The 22,968-nt window shown below is 44.5% G+C and overlaps 1 protein-coding gene across 3 annotated transcripts in view; it reads left to right on the top strand.

Annotated features, from left to right (window-relative positions):
- The window catches only part of NGLY1 (N-glycanase 1), a 44,219-nt gene that overhangs the window by 11,348 nt on the left and 9,903 nt on the right, over window positions 1-22,968 (top strand). For all 3 annotated transcript variants that reach the window (XR_002095923.1, XM_019508772.1, XM_019508771.1), the window contains exons 4-9: window positions 8,361-8,517; window positions 14,525-14,744; window positions 16,731-16,852; window positions 17,264-17,409; window positions 18,433-18,543; window positions 20,226-20,390. Coding sequence is in view for 2 of the 3 variants with exons in the window: in XM_019508772.1 (XP_019364317.1) it covers window positions 8,361-8,517; window positions 14,525-14,744; window positions 16,731-16,852; window positions 17,264-17,409; window positions 18,433-18,543; window positions 20,226-20,390 (921 nt within the window). In the remaining variant the exon portion in view is untranslated. The remainder of the gene's footprint in view (window positions 1-8,360; window positions 8,518-14,524; window positions 14,745-16,730; window positions 16,853-17,263; window positions 17,410-18,432; window positions 18,544-20,225; window positions 20,391-22,968) is intronic.

The following is a 22,968-nucleotide window of genomic DNA, read 5'->3' as shown; positions in this document are numbered from 1 at the left end:
CATAGTCAGGGACGCCTTGGAGGGGGACAGGGCTGCCAGTGACAGTTCCATCACTACCACGACCAGCCAGCTTATTTCAAAATGCAGGAAGGTGGTGGGCTGCTTCAATTGGAGCATCAAGTGGGCAAGATGCTGCAGGACAGACAGAGCTAAGCATCCCACAGCACAAAATCATGCTGGATATGGAGACTCGATGGAATTCCACATAGCTGATGCTTGAAAGGCTGGTGGAGCAACAGAAGGCTATCCATGAGATGGCCTTGCTCAGGGAGATTGGGATCAGTGCCCCACTTAACAAAACAGAGTGGGATAACATCTCCCAGATCTTGGTGATCCTCAAGCCATTCCTTGAGGCCACTGAGAGCCTCAGCACTAGTGATGCTCTCCTTAGCCAGGTGATCCCCGTAGTGAGGGAGCTTCAAAACCAAATGGAGAAGTTCCAGGGGATCGATGTTACTGGATGGGGCAAGCCACTGGTCACCACAGGTGCAGGCACTGGTGAAGCAGCTGAAGGAAGGCATCAAGAAACGGCTGGATCCATTGCGATCCAGTACCAGATGTGGCAGGATCTGGCCACGGTTGCCCCGGAACACCTGTCCTGTCCCCCGACCAGTGTTCCGAGTGAGAGGGTGTTCAGCATTGCTGGGGATGTTGTCAGACCCCACCACACCTAGTTGGATCCTGGTTTGGTGGAGCAGCTGGTGTTCTTGAAGGTGAACCTGCTGCTGCTGGGGTTCCCCAAGCTCCACGTGCAGATGGAGTGAGTGCCTCCCTCCTCACTCTATCCGCACCCATGTCCTTTTTTATTTATTTTTTTAAACCATTTAATGCCCTGCTCTCAGAGCTGGAGGTGACACTCACTGTAAAACCAGCCAGCAGGGGAAGAACATTTCTCTGCTAAGCTCCCGTGCCAGGACAAACTTGGAGGTATGTGCTGGGGCAGTGGGGAAGGAGGCGGCCCCAGGTCCTGGGCATGATCTAAAACTGCACCATGCCTGGGTTGGGAGGCCTGGTAGGAATGCTGGTGGTGCTGCAGCCCTCAAGAAATGCCAGGACCGCAAACCTCCCTAGTGAAAGGCGGGTAGGGAGGCGCCTTATAGCCTTCAGCCACCACACGCGCACACAGTCCTGGCTAAGGAAAGCCCAGACCTGTAAACTCTTTGAGAGGCCTGAGGCTTGCTGGTTGCAATGGAGTTGTGAGGCTCCAGGTGAACTTAGCTACTTGGGATGCCATCTGCAAGGCATGGGCTGCAGTGTTAGGGGAGGTATGGAGCTGCAGAACACATGCATGTCACCCCTAGGTATCAGGGGCCTAAATGGGCAGCCTCCTGCCTGGGAAACATCTGAATCGGTTTTCCATCAAGGCATGGCAGCTGAAAGAGGGACAGGTGGTTGGCCCAGAAACAGGTGGGTGGGCCGAGATCTCCCCCGCACTGGGAAGGTCGTCTTTTCTTTCTGGATGGAATAAATAGAGAAGAAGCCAGAGGCTGGAATGCAGTGCAGGCAAGAAAGGCAGTCAGTGAAAATGGAAATTGAGGTGTCAAGGGACGAGGAACAGTCTGGGAGGGGAAGGGGGATGTAGCAGGTAAAAGTGGAGAGGTACCTGGGGACTCAGATGTTGGGCAGGTTATAGCATGTCATAAATCCAATGTCTATATTGAGTCTATGAGTTTCTGTATCTAGTAGGTTGATGAAGTGAAATTCATAGGCTCATCCGTGAAAAGTGGTTTGTAAATTCCCTTTGAGGATCAGGCCTGAGATACTGCAGACAGAGTGTCTTCCTTGTAAGAAATGTGACCCCACAGGTAGTTGGGTATTCTTGTCTGTAATGGATTGGATTAGTACGTTGGGAAGTTTTGCATGTCTTGTCATAGCATGGTCTGGATCCATTCAATGTGTTTTGGGCTGTAGGAAGTTGGCTTCTGGTGATGACGTTAGCAAGGTTCGGTGCTTGTTTGAATTTACAAACCACTTTTCACAGATGAGCCTATGAACTGCACTTCATCAGCCTCCTAGATACAGAAACTCATGGACTCAATATAGACATTGGATTTATGACGCACTACAACCTGCTGGACATCTGACTCCCCAGGTACCTCTCCACTTTTACCTGCTACATCCCCCTTCCCCCCTCCCAGCCTGTCCCTCACCCCCTGAATCCTCAATTTACATTTTCATTGGCTGGCTTTCTTGCCTACAGTGCATACCAGCCTCTGGCTTCTTTACTATAACTTCCATCCAGGAAGAACGCACATGCACCAACTAGATGCTTCTTCAGCCTGATGGAGGGTTTTTAAACCCGAAAGCTTGCTAACATATATTTCTCCAACTATTCAGTTGGTCTAATAAAAGATATCAATAATAAAAGGTACCCTCGACTGGTCCGTGCTGGGCTCAGGACCCAAAGGGGGGTCAAAGGGCCAGGGGGCCCACCACGAGGAATGCCCAGAGCAAGAGGCTTGGGAATCTGACTGGCCTGAAGGAAGGGCCAGGGCCTAAGGGGGAACCAAAGGTCCCAGAGAGGGGACCACAGCTGGAGGGGGTGAAGGATGCAATATGCGAGACATGGACCACAGCGTAAGGGGAGGTATGGAGCTACAGAATGGATGTCAACTCCAAGACACCTAAATGGACAGCCTCCCACCTGGGAAACATCTGAATCAGTTTTCCATCAAGGTGTGACAGGAAAGACAAGTGGGCAGTTGGCCCAGAAACAGGTGAGCAGGTGGAGATCTAACCAGCACTGGGAAGGCCCCTGTTACAGGCTACCATCCCTGCTGGTTTCATCCCACTTCACCTTAACACACACAGCCACACAAGTGTCATGAGTTTTGCTTTGAACAGTTTGAGGTGCAGTTTCCCAGAACTGCTGCACCTATCTCCTTGAAATCTGTTAGGCTTCATAGCCTCAGAAGGGGCTACCATCCCTGCAATTTTCATCCAAATCATGCACGAAATGACAAAGTTATAGGCATTTTAGTGATTCCCCATTATAGCCTATGGCCGAATCTCCAAAACAGCATCAAAACTTCAAAACAGATTCAGCTGAATCAAAACAGAACAGTGATCCAAAACACAGAAACAAATCACTGTCTTCCAAAATGGACGAATTCGAAATCAAAACAAGACATAGCCATTTCATACAGCCCTACTATCCAGCTGCGGAGCTGCCCCTGAAGGATGAGCTTCCCAAAAGATGTGAGAGGCCATGATGTGCCTCAGTAAATGGTTTGTGCTTATAATGTTTTATTGTTCTTTAAAAGTGTCCAAAAAACCTATTGAAAATTAACCCCCATGTTTACTTATAACAACATAAACCATCATGTAAAGGGAATCTCTGTGAAGGAGTCTGCCATCACCTATTCTACGTAATTCCATGTAGGAGTCTCTTATGGACTAGCAGAAACTGAATACAGTCAAGAATAGCTGTGTTCCACAGACAGATCCTCTTGTTACACTCCAAGTCTCCTAACCTGCCAGCATGAAATATGCTTTTCAACATTCAGACCTGCTAATATATGCAGTGTCTGCAAAGGTTATAGTTGCCATTTGGGTTGACTGCAGGAACTGAACTGGAGCATTTATCTAGAGGAACCCCTAATGATTGGCAAGGCTATTAATTTCAGAGCTATGACAGAGTTGCAGCAAATATTGACTACTTACAAGCAAAAAATATGGTACAAATGACTGAAATGTGAAATGCATATATTTTGATGAGTCTGCCTATAACTAACAAATCAGCACTATTTTGAATACAGCATCTATTTACAAGATGTCTCTGTGGGAGCCACTTGCCAATAATACCATCCTCCTGCATAGATCAGATGTAGGATTTTGCATCTTTACCTTTTAGAAAGAGAGACTCCATCCCTTCAACCATGATAGCAAGTGCTATCTGCTGTATAGATTAACCACTAGATGCACATTTTCCCAGCGACTTACACAAATATATCCAATTCAGCAGTAGATTATTGGAAACCAGGAATCCTGGACTATTTCTGGCTCTGAGAGGGGATTGAAATTCATAGCAATTAAAAAGTAAACTAAACTGAACAAGGTTGGGTTATCCTAGCTAAAAAGCAGCTTTGTGCTAGGTGGTGGGTGGAAGTTATGTTAGGGATATAGGATCTGTGCCTGGAATTGTTATGCAAGTAGTTTTCTAACTTAGTTTTATATTTATATTACATGTGTTAAAAAACTGATTGATACTGCAACTGTAATGTTTCAGAGTTAGGAAAACCTGGGCTTCGGGTTGTCCTTGAAACCTTGATTTAGCTATCTCATATATGTGCCGTGATTCATATTTAATTAAGAACTGTGTACTACAGATCCCCCCAGCTCATTCAGTGAACAAGGAGTTATTCAGTACTTCCTTTTATCCTTCGTTTGGTGTGTAGTCCTAAATCTTTTATTCCACAGTGCATGCCACTTCTATACCCCAGTGCATTCGAGTCACATGCCAAATGTAGAATTATTAATGCCCTTCTGGCTATTTAGCAACCAGACTCTAACATCCTTAGAGCATTTGGTAACCAGGCTGTAACAAATGTCTATCAAGTATGCAAACATCTGGGCCAAATCAGGCATATTTCACTGTGAAAAGTCAGTCATGTCCCTGATATCAAGGCAACCTCCTTTCTAAATTACAAGTCCCAACTTCACAGCACAGTTGGTAATAGAACAACTCAAATAAGATTTTTAACCCAGTTCCTTCAAGACGATCAAAACAGTGTGATTTTTCCCTGGAAAAAGTAGAACCATTTTTTCATGAAATTTTCATATAACATTCACCTGAAGTAGATACTTGCCTTGGTAAACTTCCACTCCATAAATGATAAATTAATGATAATCATGACCTAGCTTTTCTATAGTTCATTTGTCAGCGCAGAGCACTTCACCATCCCCATTTTAGTGACAGGAAAACCAAATACAGATTTAGGTGAAGGATAGACATTGCATTTGTCTCTGGACAAATTGTACCCATGTTTGTCCTGGAACAAAAATATTCCAGGACTGGTGTGTACATACATCACCCTTTTACTCAGGGTGATTAGAGCGGCTGAATACATGGCTGCTTTTTGGCCACTGATTCAATGATGCAGTCCTGGGTCAAACTGTTAGTATTTCTTATTCTGTGAACCTTTTTAGGATTTCTCCTAGGACAACGGACATGGACATCTGGATGTTTGTACTTTGTCCTGGGATAAGATCCTGGGACAAAAGCAACATCTACTTATAGCCCTAGGGATTTTCTCCATGTCACCCTGCAGAGCTGGGAATACAACTAGTCTCTCAAGCTGGCAGTCTAGTGTTTAGGGTCTTATACTGGGAAGGGTCAGCAAACCTTAACTACAGACTTCAGCACTTATAAGGAAGGAGTATTCATTGGCAGTTCCCTGGATGCTTTCTGGAGTTGTGTTCAGTAATAAAAGTAGTATATTGCATGGGAATATAAACAGCAGTGAAGTTTGTCTTTTTCCTCCAAGCTCTGGGAATGGTCTCCTGGGTACAAAATGCCTTGTATTTCTGTTTCTTTCTTTCACTCTCCCACTATTGTTTGTGACATAGCAGATATGTCAGCAGATTTACTTGGCACAGAAATTTGCCATCGTAGTTGAAAAGTTGTAAAGTGCTCTACAAGCAAACCCTACTTATGTTTAGCCAGTAATCTAAGAATTGGCACAAAAGAAGCCATAATGTACACATAGGCAGATTCCTGGGTCTGCTTATGTTCAGTTTCTTACTAATGGAGCAAAACAAAAATGAGACAATCCAGTGAAGATTTGCCCTGCAGAGGTGATTTCTGAATCAATGTTTCAATTGAAGCATCATGAAAATAATGCTCATATGTTACATGTTATATTGGGGTTTAATGGAGATCTTTACAAAAATAAGTTTAAAATTCCTCTTAACTGAAATCTGTAACTGTGACAGGGGGTTGTCTCGGTGCCAGTCAAAGTACCAGCCCACCCACCTGTCTTGGGCAGTTTGCCCTAATTCACCCTCCACGCTTTGATATAATAATACTAGGTGTAAAATACAAGAGGCTGCCCATTTAATGCCCCAGTGCCTAGGGCGTTGTACATGGCTCCAACCTCCCCTTTACCATGTTCCATGCCTTGCAGATGGCATTCATATCACTCCTAACTCCCCCAGCCCCATTGCTGGGCTGTACTAGGCCACTGGCCCAAACTATCCACTATTACTCCCCTGGCCCCACTTGGCCTCAGGCATCTGGAGACTTACCTTGGCCACAAGCCCCCCTCACTGGGGCCTCTACTCACACACGTACTCTATGCCTCTCATCAGGCTTCTAGCCCCCTACACTGTACCCCTCACTAAGGTCACTATTCCACCTCCTCACTGGGGCTATGAGCCCTTACGTCCCGTGAGCCTCAGATGTCTGTAGATGTGCCCAGACCCACTCTTGGCTTACAGCCTACTTGGGCCTCAGGCGCCTATAGGCATACCTGGACCTCACTCTTGGCCTGTCCCTAGGCCTCCCTCTGGTTTAGGCCTTGGGCATAAGGCCCTCCTGGCCTCTGTGGTCTTGCTCCAGCCTCACTCAGGCTTTGGGCATCAGACCCCCCTGGCCTCCATGTTGTTGCCCAAGCCTGTTGCTTTTTGCTCAAGGTGTGCTCTCCTAGCCTTTCGTCTCCACAGGGTCACCCCACTGAGGCTTTGCAGCACCCTACACTTGCTGTTCACTAGTGAGGTACTGGTATGGCATTTCCTGAGGACTGCCCTGCCACAAGCAGCCCCACCACCCCATACTCCCCAGCAGGGTGTACTTTTAGATCATTCCCTGAGACCAATGTAGGCCTACCTGCCCTGGTCTTTCCTCACCCCTATGGGCTCCTGGGCTGCTCTCTCTTCTGGCCCCAACTCACTGTTGCAGTCTCTCTCTCAAGGCTCCCTCTCACTGGCCCCAACTTTTTCAGACCCCTTATCAGACACCTCCCATCAGAAGGGTGTGCTTTCACCTCTGTCATTACAGTTTGCTGGCCGGCTGAGTGCCTAGCCTCTTTTAGATAGTGATGTTCCCCCCATCAAAGGGACCTTCAGCCTTTTTAGGCTCCGGCCCTGCTTCCATGCCAGTTAGGGTGCCAGATTGTTCTCCATAACCCTGACCTGCCCCTCACGGTGCACTTAATTGCTCTTCAGCCTTTCAGCTCTGGCCTCCTGGCTTTGACCAGTCGAGAATCCCTAGCAGTAGTGTAGCAGCAGCTGACCTTCCTACTCAGCAGGCATCCCTCTTTAGGCCCCACCATAGAGCCCTCCTTTCCTGGGCTGGGCTGGCCTGGTACCCCAGATATCTTACATGAGGCAGCCATTTGCTCTGCTGGGCTCACCTGAGCCCCTGGTCTCACCCCTGCCAGTTCTAATCAGGGGCTTGCCAACCCCCCCGTGTAGGCCCATGACTTTTGCAAGGCTAGCTGCGCTCTTCCCTAGGCCCATAGCCTTCTCTCCAGGGTTTTGGTCCCTAGGAATCTCCTCCTTCCCTATAGTTCCTACCCTGCGCCTCCAGATGTACCTGGGAGCAGCATATCTCAGGCTGGTAAGATGTTACTCCAGCAGCAACAACTGCCAGCTCTGCCCCTCAGGGCCTCCTCTTATGCTGAGGCTCCACAGGCCAGCTCCAGTCAGACGGCCTGCTGGTTGTCATGTGACCTCCTGATTGGCTCTGCAATCTCCTGCAGGCTGCCTTACAGCCTGCTCAGGGCCTTAAAGTGGCAGGCGCCCACAGTAGCAAAACCTCATGACCAGCAACACTAATACTCTAATATAAATACCTATGTGTGTCTGTCTGCCCGTAACACTTTATTCACGCTCTGATTGGCTGTCTTGGCAGTCAGTCAGAGTGCCCTACACAGACAGGGACAGACATCAGAGCGCCACCATGACCGTGGGGACTGAGGTGCAGGAGTAGAGCTGGCCTCACCCCCTTCCCCTGCTCCTTGGAGGCAGAGGGGGACAACGGGGACTGTAGTGCTGCAATAATGGAGGTGATGAGGGGGCAGGGGAGGCCAGCAGTGCCGGCCTCACCCCACCAGGTCTGCTTCTTGGAGCCAGGGGCCAGCACCCCCCCCCCCAAAAGCTGTCAGGGAGGGGAGGTGGCAGGGAACAGGGGAGGGAGGGGAACAGGAAGGGGAGGGGGGTTACAGCCCAAAGCAGCAGGAGGGGAGAGGGGGAACAGCCCTGGCCTGAGGCGGGGGGGAAGGGACGCAGGCCTCTATCCCTGCCCACCCCCTATCATTCTTGATGGGCAATTGGCTAGTACAACTATATTTACATTTAGCTAAATCAGAGGTTTGAAATCATCCAGTTTATGTGGAAATAAATACCTTTGCGTTTCACAGGGTGCAATGATCTTTCAAATACTTCAATCAAATTCTCAGCATGTACTAGTGTATGAGAACCTCTCTCTCCAAAAGAAAGCATTGGCTTCTATTCCCTTGCAAGAGTTAAAAGAGAAGGCCCAAGAAAAACTAGTGCAAGCCAGGAAAATTGACAAAGGTAAGAGTTTGAACTATCAATTTATGTAAAACTAGAAATATTGGGTCAGATATCTGGGGAATACTGTGCATTCTGTTTAAGGTAGCATTAAGGCATGTTTCTGCAAATGGATAGTACTTGGTTTAAGTTAGGATGGTATTCAGAATTTATTTAGTAATCCACATGATTCAGTGAGTTTACCACCTTTGTCAAAAAAGATCATTGCTTTGAAATTGACAGTAAGTTCTAATTTCCTTTTGCTTAGTTTTCTTTGTCTGGGATCATATCAGATGAAGTTTTGAGCATCATATTTCTTCTGTCCCTCAGGTTAACCTCTTGAGTTACCAGCGTATCATATGCATTCAAAATCCATGTGTTAACAGTGCTGAGACAAAGTAATATATTATATACAATGAGATAGGGATTGGAGGGATTTCGTAAGTTCAGTTCACGTGAGCATTTCTTGAATTTATTAACCCTCTGTCTTGTTTTACTTTCTCTGTCTCTTGTTAATTCATTTCTGTATTTTGAATATTTTCTCTCTCGTTTCTGTTATTTTTCATGCTTTTTTTTTATTTTTAAATATTTTAAATTGTTGTCCATCTGTCCTTTGATCTGCCTACATGAGACCTTCCAACAACACTGAAATAAATAGGATTTTCATTTCTCTACATTAAGAAAGTTAGTAATTTTTTAATGTATATGCATGGGCCAAGAAATTTTAAAAATGTATAAGAACATTAAATTAGGATTTTCTGGTCATGTTTGGGCACTTAAGTCTGGGATTTTCAAAGTATCTGAGTTGCTTAAGAGAGTAGGCCTTCCATTGACTTCCCACTGCACAGCCTGATGAACATATAGGGCATGGTCAAAGCTTTTGGAGCCCTCTTGACTTTTGAAATTTGTGATGGGCTGTTTGCTTATCAGTTTTGTGCTTACCTTTGTGGTGGTGTTATAGTGAGAAGTAAGGAGGCCCTGAATTTGTTGCTTTTAGCATACACGAGCATTTTAAGTATGAAACTACTTAGAGAAGAATCAAGACAAAGGATCTAAAATTTTGCTAACCATTAGGAGACCAGTGAAAAAAAGCTATAAAACATCCTCTTTAGACAATTAGAAAAATTAATAAGGAATGTACTAGTGACTAGGGCTATGCGAAACTTTGGCAGCTGTTTCCTTTCAGAGGTGTTAGAGGTAGGCCTGCAGAACTATCATGGAAATTATGCTGATAGAGTTATAGTCCTTTGAACAAGAATGCAATGCTTGACTCCACTCCCTATGGCCACATCCTGTTTCAGTGAGCAATTTAAACTGTCCATAATTGTGTGTGCTTCTAACTTTTGTGGTATTTGGGTCTTTCCAAACAATAATTTCTTGTTTGGTTAGATCATATTTGTCATTGTTTGCATTCTGTGCCTTTCATGGAAAAATTGTTTTATGAACCAGAAGTAGAATATTCACATAATAGTAACAGTTTTCTTTTCAGAAATGAACATTGTTATATTTGCTGTTCTCCAACAGAAAGAAAAAGTGTCCTCTTAGTGTAATAACCTGGTTCAGCTTTGGCAGAAAGCTAGAGAGAAAAGGAATGGAAAAAGAGACACAAACTATCCAGCATGAAGCAGCAGGTTTTATTTATGTACAAATATTAATGTAAATGTTTCATTTGTACAGTGCTCAAATCAAAAGACAGTCTCAAATACCAGCCTTGGTTTGCTTAACAGATATCCTTTAGCATGCTCTTCATAATTCTGGCACCCTGCCTTTGATGGGATGTAGTGATACACGAAATATTATGAGCTAGGCCAGTGGTGCTCATCTTTTCCAGCCCCACAGGATGGATCATTGGAAAGCAATATTGGAAGGGATCTCACAAGGCCAGCCTCCTTTTCAATGCAGAATCATCTCTGACTAAGCCTTCCCAACCAAGTTTCTGTCTAACCTGCTCTTGGAAACTTCCAAGGATGGAAGTTCTACACTTTCTGTAGGTAGCCTGCTTTAATGCTTGACAGCTTTCAGAGTCAGAAAGTTCCTCCTAATCTCCACCCTAAATTTCACCTGATGTAGCTTGAGGCCATGAGTGGCACAGGGCCAGTCTACAAGCCAGATTTTGCAGACAGGGCCAGTCCATGGGCCTGATCTAGCATGTGGTCAGCGCACATGCACCATGCTACCCTGCACACCCTGTGTGTGGGACTGTATCATCCAGCCCATGGGGCACCCCATGGGTCTGGAACAAAGGCAGCATTAATTGTCATGGGACCAGAAGCCACTGCAATTAATGCTGCCACCACTCTCGTGCCACCAAATGTCCAGACTCTCGAGTAGCCCTGGAGGCTGTGCAATTACACAGCCCTGCAGGCTGGAGGCTGAGCACCACTGAAACAAGCCAGTGTTGAGTCCAAGAACAGTTAAAACAAGGTTTACATGGTGTAGCAGAGAACTGGATAAGCATGTCCATATCTGCAACTTAGGTGTTTTTGTTTTAAATCAGGATGTTGAGTAATCAGCACAACTTTGTTTTTAATACAGGATTTTTATTATAAAAATACCACGTTACCATTAGGCCAATCTGTAAATGCAATTACAAGCAAAATATCATGCCTTGATGGAGTGGAAGCCAACCTTTTTGGCAGGCATGGCACAGATGTGCCTGGCACCCTGCCCAGTACAACTCTGATCTCCTTTCTCTGCTCAATCTGCTGCTCTGCTTTCTACTCTCTACCCTGTGCTCCCTGCCCAAGCTCTTCATCTGCTTTATCCTTCCTGTCCTGTGATCCTTTTCTGATCTCCTGCTCTGATTTCTGCTTCCTACTGTATGTGCTGCTGTGTTGCCTGTCTCCTCCCTGATCTGCTGTGTGCCACTTACGACGCCTGTGCTTCAGGTTAACCACCCCTGCTTTAATATGTGCAACTGCTACACAGTCCTGTTGACAAAAAGAGCAATAGCCATTTTTGCATAGAACATTTATGAATTGAAAAAGAAGACTTATTTAGGAAAAAGTATCCAGCTACTGTGAAGGCCACTTAACCAGGTTCTAGTCCTGGGACAACTTTCTGATTTTCAAATGAGCCCACCCTATATGACTTAGACTGTCTAGATTTAATCTGAAGGCTCCAAGGAGTACAGGCATAACAACATGGTCAGATGTCTGGGGCAACTGCCATACACAGGAGCAGAAGCCTTTTTTTGCCACTCCCCCATTCACCCAAGTTGGTGCCCAGGGTGACTGCTCCAGTCATCCCATTCAAATTACACCACTGCTAAGGAGACAGGTCAGAGAAGGGATGGGACTCAAGATTGGATTTTAAAAATCAAAGCAAATAAGGTAAAGTGAAGCTGTTTTCAGATGGTATAATAGTGATCATATAAGAAAACCACTTCCACCTACTGTGTATACACATGAAAATGGAACAGAAGAGTCTGCTACTCAAACATAGAGGAGGTGTCTGGAAAAGAGAATGATAAAGATATGGCACCAGAAATTCTAGCTAAGTACAAACAGTCAAAAAGCCCAAGGCTGAAATCGATTCAGTCTTCACAGGTTAGTCTAAGCTGCAGAGATTGAACTGACAAAAAGGTAAACAGACATTCACTTTTGATTCTGGAAATGCAGCCATATGTGTGCTATACCTCAGGCCAGAAGCTGGGGGGTCCTAGAGCATGCCTCTCTGCTCTGCTGGACCAAGGCTAGCCCACCCATCCTGTGAGGGGGGGATTTGCAGGGGAGGTGCAAAGCATCCTGGGATGCTGGGGAACTGAGAGTTAAAATGAATCTGGTGAGGATCTGAGATAGAAGTTCAATAAACCATTTTAACTTAAATCAGTTAAGTGTGATACTATTATCCATCCAGGTTTATCTTAAATTGGTTTAGGCCATTTTGAAAGCAGTTTATGTGCACTGAACTTCTGTTGTGTTACAGATTTGAACTGGTTTCTTATCACTTATTCCGGTTTATATGTAATTTCTGTCCCTAGCCTCTGTGTCAGGAGTGGACAATTATTTTGGGTGCAGGGCCACATAATGAGTTTTGGTGAGCTGTTGAGGGCCACAGGGGTAGCCCCATCCTTTGACAGGTGCCCTACCCCCTGGTTGCCATCTTGGGACCAGAAGCCCCACCCCCTAACCCCCTGCCTTTGCCACTAGAAGTCCTTCTTCTTGCCCCCAGAAATACTCCTTTTGGGAAAGGGGTTTGCCATCTTGGAACTGGAAAAAAAACTAATTGTATACTAAAAATCAAACATTGACAGTAACATATTTTAATTTTATTTTAACAAATATTTTTGTCCTAATTTGTGTGCATTTGTGTGGTGTATATAGAGGTGGTGGCATAATAGCTCAAAATGAGGTCTTACTCTTGTATATTGTAGAGGAGTGTCGGGGTGGATATGGTGTTTGTGGGGGGATGTGTGTGTAGGGGATGATGTGTGGCTGTGTGTGGGTGGGTGGCTATTGCGGGGTTTGTGGGGTGTGTGGAGGGGGATGGGTGTGAGGAGTGTGGTGAGGTGTATGCACATAGCAGCGAGCGAGATTCCTCCCAGAGGCATACAGGTGTCTGTGTGGGATTTTTGGTGTGGGTGGAAGCAGGTGGTATTTGTGGAGTATGTGATTGTGTGGGGGGGGAGGTTGTAGTTGTGAGGTTTATGGGGGAGGGTTTGTGGGTATGCTGGCATGTGCATGGGAGCCCCCTGCATGGACACACCCCCCGAGCCAGTCAGCACCCGTCCCCACCCTGTAACAGCCCAGAACCCACACGCCCTCCAGTACCTCCCTGCCACTGCCAACAGTACGCAGCCCCAATGTCCCCCACGCTCAGTCTGGACTTACCCCTGCCAGAGCAGATAAGCAAGAACCTGTGCACAGCCCTAACCTGCCAGCCCCGCACTGCCCACCCGCGGCACATCCTGCTGCCCCCTGGGCATGCAGCAGGGCTGGGACAGCTCCGCAGCTGGACTGTTGCTCAGCACAGGGGAAAGCAGCCCCTCCCTTTCCCACTGCTGGCAGTTCCCTGCTGCAGCCACCCAGAGCCCATGCTGCTCTGGGCTGCTCTGTCTCCTCTGTGCTGCCACCACTGCCCCGCGGGGCAACCTGGAGGTGGCGATGGTGGCATCCCCATGCAGGCTCTGGGCGGCTGCAGCAGGGAACTGGTGGGAGGGGGGAGAGGCCGCTTTCCCCCCATGCTGAGCAACAGCTTTTGTCCTACACCACTGCTGCTGAGCCTGGGTAGGCGAGCCCGGAGCAGCATGGGGTGTGTGGGGTCAGGGCTGTGCGCACAGGTCCCTGCTGGTACCACAGGGTTGGGGCCAGGGACAGCAGCAGCCAAGAGGAGACTGAGTTGCCTAGAAAGGCAGTCTAGCTGTGGAGCCGCCCCAGCCCTGCTGTGTGTCCACGGGGCAACAGGACATGCCACAACTGGACTGTGCGTGGGCCAGGGGACCAAGGGACCTGCCATGGGCGGGATCTGGCCTGTGGGCCATCTTTTTTGCTCACCCCTGCTCTATGTCTAGGCAAAGTAAATTGGATTGAAAGGGTATATTCCCCAAACAGCATTAATGAACTCAACCTTACTTATTGAAAAATATGCATAGTGCATATGTTAGTCAGTTTATGACAGTAACATACTATCCCTGTTTTCCTAGGCTACCATAGCTTCTGATTTAAAAAAAAAATAGAGCCTTGGGGATTTTGAAACCGAAGTGATTATTCTCAAAAGCTATTTCGTAGCTCTGGGAGCATATAAGAGTTATTAGATTCCATGTTAAATTTCTCATTGTTTGTCCATTGTTTTCTTGTGCAATTCCTTTTCCTAATTCCATTTTAGATGTTTGGCCTTTATTAAACATAAATATTAGTATTGTTCAATCTTTAGAGACTTGCTTGTTGTTTTTTTTTTTAATTCATCACTATAATAGTGTGTTTATTATTCAGACAAACTATAAAGGCCCAGTTGTAGCAATTTGGCAGATAAGATCCAGCTAAACTTTCCTGTAACTGGGTGAATTTTGTTGTTTTTTTTCATTTCACAGGTGCTAATCTGAATGAAGAGGATTTTTTGTTATTGGAGCTCTTGAATTGGTTTAAGAGTGATTTTTTTCAATGGGTAAATACACTTCCTTGCTGCAAATGTGGTGGACAGACAATAACTAAAGAAAATTTACCACCCAGCGATGATGATCTGAGGTGGAGTGCAAATAGAGTTGAGAATCATTACTGTACCCAGTGCCAGTTCAGTAACAGATTCCCGAGGTGAGCGAGGTTTTCTTGAACGCTTGTTTTTTCATGTTCTATAAATTATTGAGAAATTGTTGATTGCATGAATAGTGATCACTTTAAGCAACACCCAGAAATTGTTCTTAGGTCTAGTTTATATTTTTCTGCCTGTCAACCTAAAGTATTGAATTGCTTTGAAAAAAATAAGATTGTTTTACTGCGTTTAAAGAAGGACCCAATTTTATACTGAATGTGTGACTGATCATAACTGTTTGATCAACTACAGTTTGTGAATACACTAGTTTAATTTGAAATATGCCATTACCAAAGGGTGTTTAAAAAAGAACTTTTTAGGGAGACTGCAAAATAGTGCATCCTACTTCTGATGACTATATAACAGCAGGTAATTCTAGAATTGTACCACTTCTGTAAACTGGACTTGGATATAATAAACTCCCAATTTATAAACTGGTTTTCACAATACAACAATCACATTGGTCTGCCCTCATGCATGCTTTTACCCTGGGATAAACAAAAGTCAGCTTTGGGTAAGGAATGGCAAGCTAGCTTTCATTATCATGGACTAAGAGTATGCATAAAGACAGATGCTAGAGTGTAGCTGTAAATTCCTATCCCCATTTATCTTAGGTTTGAACACTTATATTAAAGTATGGTCTCTGTGGGTGCCAGAGTTTCTGCATGTTATGGCTTTGGAACCCAGGAAATGAACGCCACTGCCACTCAGCCACCATCTCTTTGCTTACCACCAATTATTAGGGTCTTCAGTCTCTACCAGTGACTCAGATGAGCAGTGTCAGCGCATCCGCCACGTGCCCCCTTTTTCCTCGTAATTCCTGCCTGCCATGACTTGGATCTTAAAGAATGAAATAGGGAGGAAGTGGTTGTCACAAAAAGAAGTACCCGCGGGAAGTACCACGCTGAGTAAAATTGATTTTTAGTGCTTTTATTCCGTGGGTCTCTGTTGTTACAGGAAACTCCCCTTTTCGGGAAGCTGCAATCCAGCAGACTATTCTTGGGGGCCCCAGCCTCCTGGCCAGCCCCGTTGTAATAACCCAGTGCACAGAGGTCGCGCCAGGTCTTAGTCTCTGCCGTTACTTATTAGCCACTTGTTACGGCTGCTGTCTATCCCGTTATTGGCGGTAATTATTCAATTAACGGCTTGCTACAGCTGCTGCCTGCGGCTTTTCCCGGCAGAGCCGGCGTATGGGCTCCAAGGCTCTCCCACAGTCGGGACTTGCCTTCCCAGCTCTCAGCATCCCACTCCACTCAGGGTCCCAAAGCCACCCAAACTCTTCAGGGTCTAGGCAGGGGTCATTCCTCTCGCTGCCCCCTTTGACCCACCATAGCCTTTCCGTTCTTGGATGTCGGCTGCGGTTCCCACCCGCAGTGCGGCTCTGCTTCTCCCCACACTCACCGCAGCTCTCATGGACTCAACATAAGTTGAGGTGAGAATCCGGGTTCTGGGATCCCTCTGCTCCCGTTGATCCCACGTCGGTGTCCCTCTTCTCAGGTCCTTCTCTCTCTCTCTCTCACTCACTCTCAGTGGTGCCTGAAGGCATCCCTCCTTCACCCTCTTTTCTGCTTATTCTCAGAGTCTGGTCGCCATTGGTTCCTTAAGGGCCGGGGCCTGCCCCTGCGGGGTAATTATTTCCAGCTGCCCCCATCTCCTTAGCAACAAGGCCTCAAGGGAGACCCTGTTACAGGCAGCAAGGGAGAAGCAAGGACAAGTGGTGTCAGTGTTCGCCTCCTGAGTTCCAGAGCCACATCAACACAGCGGTTCCAGCAGCTATGCTAACAAGCTACCACCCTGTTGTTGGAGATGAGTAATTTGGCCTGCAAGAGAAGAAGCTCAGTGGGCAGGATCCACCCCATGGGACCAATTAACTTGTACAGACATAGTCGAAGGGTTTAATACAGGGAAGAATATACATTCTTGTTAAAGACTATTAACTTGTGTGAAGTTCAGAATTTATGACGACTGAAATGTTTGATTTTTCCTAGATATAATAATCCTGAGAAACTTCTGGAAACAAGACGTGGGCGATGTGGAGAGTGGGCTAACTGTTTTACACTGTGTTGCAGAGCTGTTGGGTTTGAAGCTAGATATGTCTGGGATTCAACAGGTATCAGTACTTTAGAACACTTTAATGCTAATTTAAGCATACATGCATACGTGAAAATGTGACTTGCAGTTATTAGATGTGAAGGTTCCTGTTAGTCAGCTTGTAACACCTAAAAGTTGGTGTTTATCCAATGATAAAATCTAAATCAGATTTCTATCTGGTTTAAGTAATTGCACTTGTTATATAAAATTTTCTGTCATCAGCAAATATAGGAGAATTTACTGGTTGCATTTTGATATTTAAGAAAGATTTTCTGAATGTATATGAGCTGAAAATGTAATCATTCCCCAAGGATGTTCCATCATGTGGTTCCCATTTTATAGATTTGAAAAATGTAAACATCTCAAACTGTAAGAGCACAAGACCCAGCTGCAACATTCTGTGTTTTCCCTTGGCTCCTCTTTCATGCAGATCATGTGTGGACTGAAGTATATTCTTCATCTCAGCAGAGATGGCTTCATTGTGACCCTTGTGAAAATGTCTGTGATAAGCCTCTTCTCTATGAGATTGGCTGGGGAAAGCAGCTCTCCTACATAATTGCATTCTCCAAGGATGAGGTAGGAGTAAGTGCAATAATGAAAAGGAATTTGCTGTAAGAAGGGAAGTACGTAAAGTATGCAATTTTAATGTGATCTCTTGGATTATTGTAAAGGAAGAAAGTGTCTGGATCAGATTGTGTAAAATACTCAATATGTAAAGTGGAACACAGGACTGGAAGGAGCTTTCTGGCCCATTGAGTCCACTTCCCTGTACTCAGAAGCAGATTTAGGATTTTGCAAAGTGGGGTCCAAGAACAGTACCTGGTACTCCATGCTCCCAGCCTTCCTTCTGTCTTGCCTCCCTCCATACCAGGGTGGGTAGTCCATGCCTCAAGAGCAGCAGCCAGGGAATTTTTTATGTCCCCAAAGCAGGTAAAAATTCTGCCCAATGGGCTAGAGAAGGAACAGGTACAGGTAAATAGACATTATGGTAACATACACTCAGGGAATACATAACAGGTAATAGGCATTAACACAGTAATACATGCATTCATCACCTTACGTACACCCCCACACACATCCAGAGGTGTCCCTAAAACCAGCATTTAGTCCTGAGATGGACTTGAATGCACATGCAGAATGAATTGGAGATGAGTCCCACTGCTTCAGTCCATCATGTGGCTGACTCATCCAGTGTGGTTCACAGCTCTGCCATGCCCCCTGCCATCTCTCTGGGTCTCTCTGTCCCTTCTGCTCTTCCAGTCGCTTCCTCTTCCTCTGGTCTTCTGGGAGTTGCAGTTCACATTACAATATATTATGATATGCTCAAAAGACCCTAGGAAAATAGCCATGTCCCACATTAGAGAAAGAGGCAAAACCCCCACAATCTATGCCAATCTGTGGAAACATTTATTCCTTACCCCAAATTTGGTGACCCATGTAACCCCGAATGAAAGAGCAAGACCCTTTAGTGAGGAAGCACCCAGTTCAAAATCCCCATAATTACTTATGGCCAAGATGAAGGCAACTCCCTCCTGGTAGCTTTAATTGGACAAAGTATTACCTGTGTTTTTATTGCTTTTTCTCTGCAATTTATGTCAGGTTGTTGATGTCACCTGGAGATACTCTTGTAAGCATGAGGAAGTACTTGCTAGAAGGATACATGTTGATGAAACAGCACTGCGTGAAACAATTAACAAACTTACTAAACTGGTATGTGGGTTTATTCAAGCTGAATTGTTAAATTGACATGTATTGGAAACAGACTATGTTAAGATTCAGGGAAAGGGTCCATAATTTATTATGCTTGTCAGTATCTTGATAAAAATGTTCTGTACAAGAATATCTTGTATTAGGAAGTTTTTCTCACTTTATCTCAACTACATAGTTGGTCCAATAAAGATATCACCCCAAGAATCCTTGCCTCTCACATTACTCCTGATTATAAGACTTATTTTTAACAGAACATTATGCATCTGCTAGTTAATATAGAGATTACAGATTTAGAAATGTGAATTTGAGCCTCAGTCTGGATTCATACTGAAGGATAACCTCAGCTGTAAATGAGTCAGTAGGTCTGGGAAGTCAAAGATGGACATGGTACTAGATACACCTGTCACGGGCTGAAGACATTGGCATTCCTTAACTGTGCTAGCCTGAAGGGATACTAGGCTGAGGTGGAACTTTCCTCTGTAACATAGAATTAAGTTACAATTATAGTATTTTTTCAGATAAGAGAGGATGGGGTTCTTATCTGTAAAGCAGCTATGTGTAAATAGCACCAATCTGTTGTCTGCATAGTGAAGGAGAAAAATACATTTCTGCTTTTTGTGCCTGAAGGCTCTGCGGAGAAAGCGAGAGAGATTCTGTTCTGTAATGTGCATCAACAGAAATGTTGAATAAATTCCAATTGGTTATACCTGTGTGAACTCACTGAAGGCAGTGAAGCTGCACAACATCACTTGGGGCATAATTGAAGACCATAGGGTTTATGGGTGTCAGAAAGCAGGGCCTAATTTGCCCTGCAGAAATTCTTATTACTTATAAGAGAAAACCCCAATGTGATTCTGAGCTCTCAGACTGTTCATAGGATTCTCATTTAAGAAAGTGAAAGTTTTTCATGTCAACTTTGCACATTTGACTTTATATCTTTGAAATGAAATCTGAAACCCCCAATTTCTGGTCCCTTTTTTAAGTATCTTTCTAGAAAAGAACTATGCTTTTTACCATGTAAAAAAAGAAAATATGGAATGTGATTCTTTTTCTACATAGCATACTCTTGACATAATTTACTGTAAGTGCAGCTGGCATGGTTTTACTTCTTAAAAAGATGGACTTTCTGCTGCATTTTTAGTGGTGTTGATTCCACTGTGAATTAATCCTTTCAGGAACCAAATGATTTTTTATGGTAGGGCTTAATTATTGAACCAAGATTGTTGCTAATGAGAACATTTCATCGTGTAAAACAAAGGGTTGACCCAGTAAACTTTCCTGCTTTCTAGTCACAGGCAAAAAAATATATTGAGATAGAGTTAATGGAGAAAAATACGTATTATTAACCTAGATTAAATACATTACAGGGATGATATAACAGTCCAGAATTTCGCATTTTAAATCCTAGATTTTCAGAGCGACAATTGATCTTAAAAATGATAAGGCATAGGAATACACTTGTAGGATACTAAAGCAACTTTAATTTTTCCCTTGTAATAACACTATGCAGTAGCCTTATCATTAGGATTGATGTACTGCAGCACACATGGTCCTACAGTAACATTTTTTAAATGAGTTTAATCTAGAATTTTCATGGGGTTTTCCTTTCCTATGTCATACCAGGGCAATATTGCAGTTGAAACTACTCTGAGATTTTTTTTTTTGTGCTTTTATTATTACAGAAACAGCGATCTTTGTCAGAAAGCAAAAGGAAAGAACTCCAGTACAGAATAATTGTGGAGCTTGTTGAGTTCATTTCTCCCAAAACTCCTAAACCTGGTGAACTTAGTGGAAGGACATCTGGTTCAATGGCTTGGAGAATAGCCAGAGGTGAAATTGATTCAGAGGTATTTTAAATTTGTGAACTGGTGATCATCTTAGAGGTGTCTAAAGTATTTGCTTCACTAGATACAGTTTAATGAGTAATATTTTTGTTTTTATTAAAGCTACAATATATTAAGAGCAGGAAATTTAAAAAACCTGCAAGTTACTTGGGCAATAAAGAAAAAATATTGATAATTGCTTCAGGAATTCTTAGTGGTCTAAATAATGAAGCCAAGGGGTAGCTTCCTACCATTTATTTCTTTTGTTAATTGGATGTAGTTCAGGAGTCACTGGACAGTGCAAGTGCAACCTCTGCTCCTCAGGAGAGATTAATATATATAATGAAATCTGGTTAATTAGACACTAGGATAACTTCTTTCTGCAGTCTTATTAGTCAGTGCGCTGAATCTCCACTAGAGTCTTACTGATTTGTGGACAAAACACTTTGGTTAATGTGTCATCACTTAATGTCTAATTAGTCCTTTCCAAATGTACATAAATACTACATCACAGTGGAATTTGCTCCTAATAATTAGTTAACTTAGAAGATGCTGACTCGAGCCCTCCACATCACCTGTTTACCTGTTGATAGCAACCTTTTTGAAGCACTGTCCCGTTTCATTTCGTCGAAACTGTTTCAACTCCTTTAGACGTTTCACCCAGAGGCTATAATGGGGAATCATGACAATACCTAAAACGTTGTCATTTGTTGTCTAATTCAGATGCAGATTGCAGAGATGGTAGCTCCTTCTGAGGGCACGAAGCCTGCCAAGTTCAGTGCCAAGATAGGTGCAGAGAAACTGCATCTCAAAATCCTGAAAGCAAAATTTTTTGGCAATGGCATCCTCCTCTCATCCGGGGTGCAGATCCAGGGGCTCGCATCCCCAGGAGGGCTGCAGGGCTGCGTCAGACTCCTCCCAGGGGTGCGTGCCCCCGGATCTGCACTGGATGCCAGGAGACAGTTGCTGCTGTCTGGGACCAGCAGTGGGTACAGCCCATGCCCAGTGCTGGGCTCCGTGGAGCTCAGTCTGGCAGCGGAAGGTGGAGTGCAGCCCCGGCTCTGCCCACATCTCGCTGCTGCGCTGTGCTCCAGTTGGCTCTGCCAGCCCCATGCAGCGCAGCCCAGCGACAGGAAGTGGTGCCGGTGCTGCAGTCTGCCTCCTGCCGCCAGCTTGAGCTCCATGGGGCTGGCAGAACCGACTGGAGTACAGCCCAGCAGCGGGAGGCAGAAAGAGTTTGTGCTGCCCTCTGATTGGCTCTGCCAGCCCCACGAAGCATAGCCTGGCAGGAGGAGTCAGGGAGAGCCAGGGTTGCGCTCCCTTCCAGGCTGAGCTACATGGAGCTGCAGAGCTGCTTGGAGTCCAGCCCTGGCTTTCCTCTGCCTCCCACCCCTGAGCTGCTTTGAAACTTGAAATGTTTTGAAAGTTTTGAAATGTTTTGAGTGCCCTCATTTCATTTTGAAGCTGTTTTGATGGTTTTTGTTTTGTTTTGATTTCGCTGTTTCTAGCTCGAAACGCGTTGAAACAGCTTCAAAATGAAACGTTGAAATTTCACATAGCCGTACTCCCTAGCATTCATACACTTCTAGTTTTCTTGGCTCAACAAAACAGATAATCAATCTTGCCATTTCTCCAGAATTAACTTCAGTTTTTGCAATGAGTGCATGTAACAATATAAATATCTTCAGCTGACCCTTGGTACTTATGATCATGCGATTCTTACAAAGCAAGCGCTTTGAAATTTTGTAGTAAGAAATTGTAGATTTAGCATTTATATCTATAATTATACAGTTATTTGAGGCAGACTACATATTTTTTGTTATATACATATTGTTTTCATTATAAATGCCCCCAGATCATTCTTTACTCTGTATCAGTATGACAGAAAAATATTTCTCACAAAGGGTTAAGAGCTTGTGCTACTGATAATTAGTCATCATTACCAAACCTTTGGAGTGATGAAATTTAATCAGATTTTACTGTATTTACATAATTTCTCCTCCCATCAAGTTTTTCAGCTATTTCCAAAAACCACATTTTGGTTACTTTTTTAAAATACTTTATACTGAGAGGTAGAATTTCCTAACACCTTAACTAGAGGTAACCCAGAGTGGCACACAAGTATAATTTTATTCCTGTCATTTTGCACATCATTTTCTGAGTGATTCTGTCATATGACATCAAAAGATTGATGAACTAATAAAACTGGTTAAGAGGAACTAATGGATTAAACAGCTGTGTTCAGTTTTGAGACAGTAGAGCTTATTTCAGTTCTCTGCAATTTGGTGGATTTTATTTCCATGTTGCTGAATCTTAGGATATGAGCTATTCTTAGAGTTGAATATACTATTTCTTGTTTTCTACCCCCCCCACACACACATTACAGGTATTGTACAATTAACTGGTTAATTGCACAGTTACCTTAAGACAAGCTACATGTGCAAAGTAGCTATAACACAATAATAAGCTCTAACCAGCTATACAGTTAGACCTGAAAGTATGTACTAACTTTATAAGTGGTTGCTGTCAAGCTTTAATTTGCACATGTAGCAGGGTCTCCCTATGGCAGGGTGCCCCATCAGCTGACAGGGCTCCCAGGTGC

The sequence above is a fragment of the Gavialis gangeticus genome, unplaced genomic scaffold, assembly GCF_001723915.1.
Source record: "Gavialis gangeticus isolate Ggan-Ray unplaced genomic scaffold, GavGan_comp1, whole genome shotgun sequence".
NCBI lineage: Eukaryota > Metazoa > Chordata > Crocodylia > Gavialidae > Gavialis > Gavialis gangeticus.
This window is presented reverse-complemented; position numbering and strand designations above follow the sequence as displayed.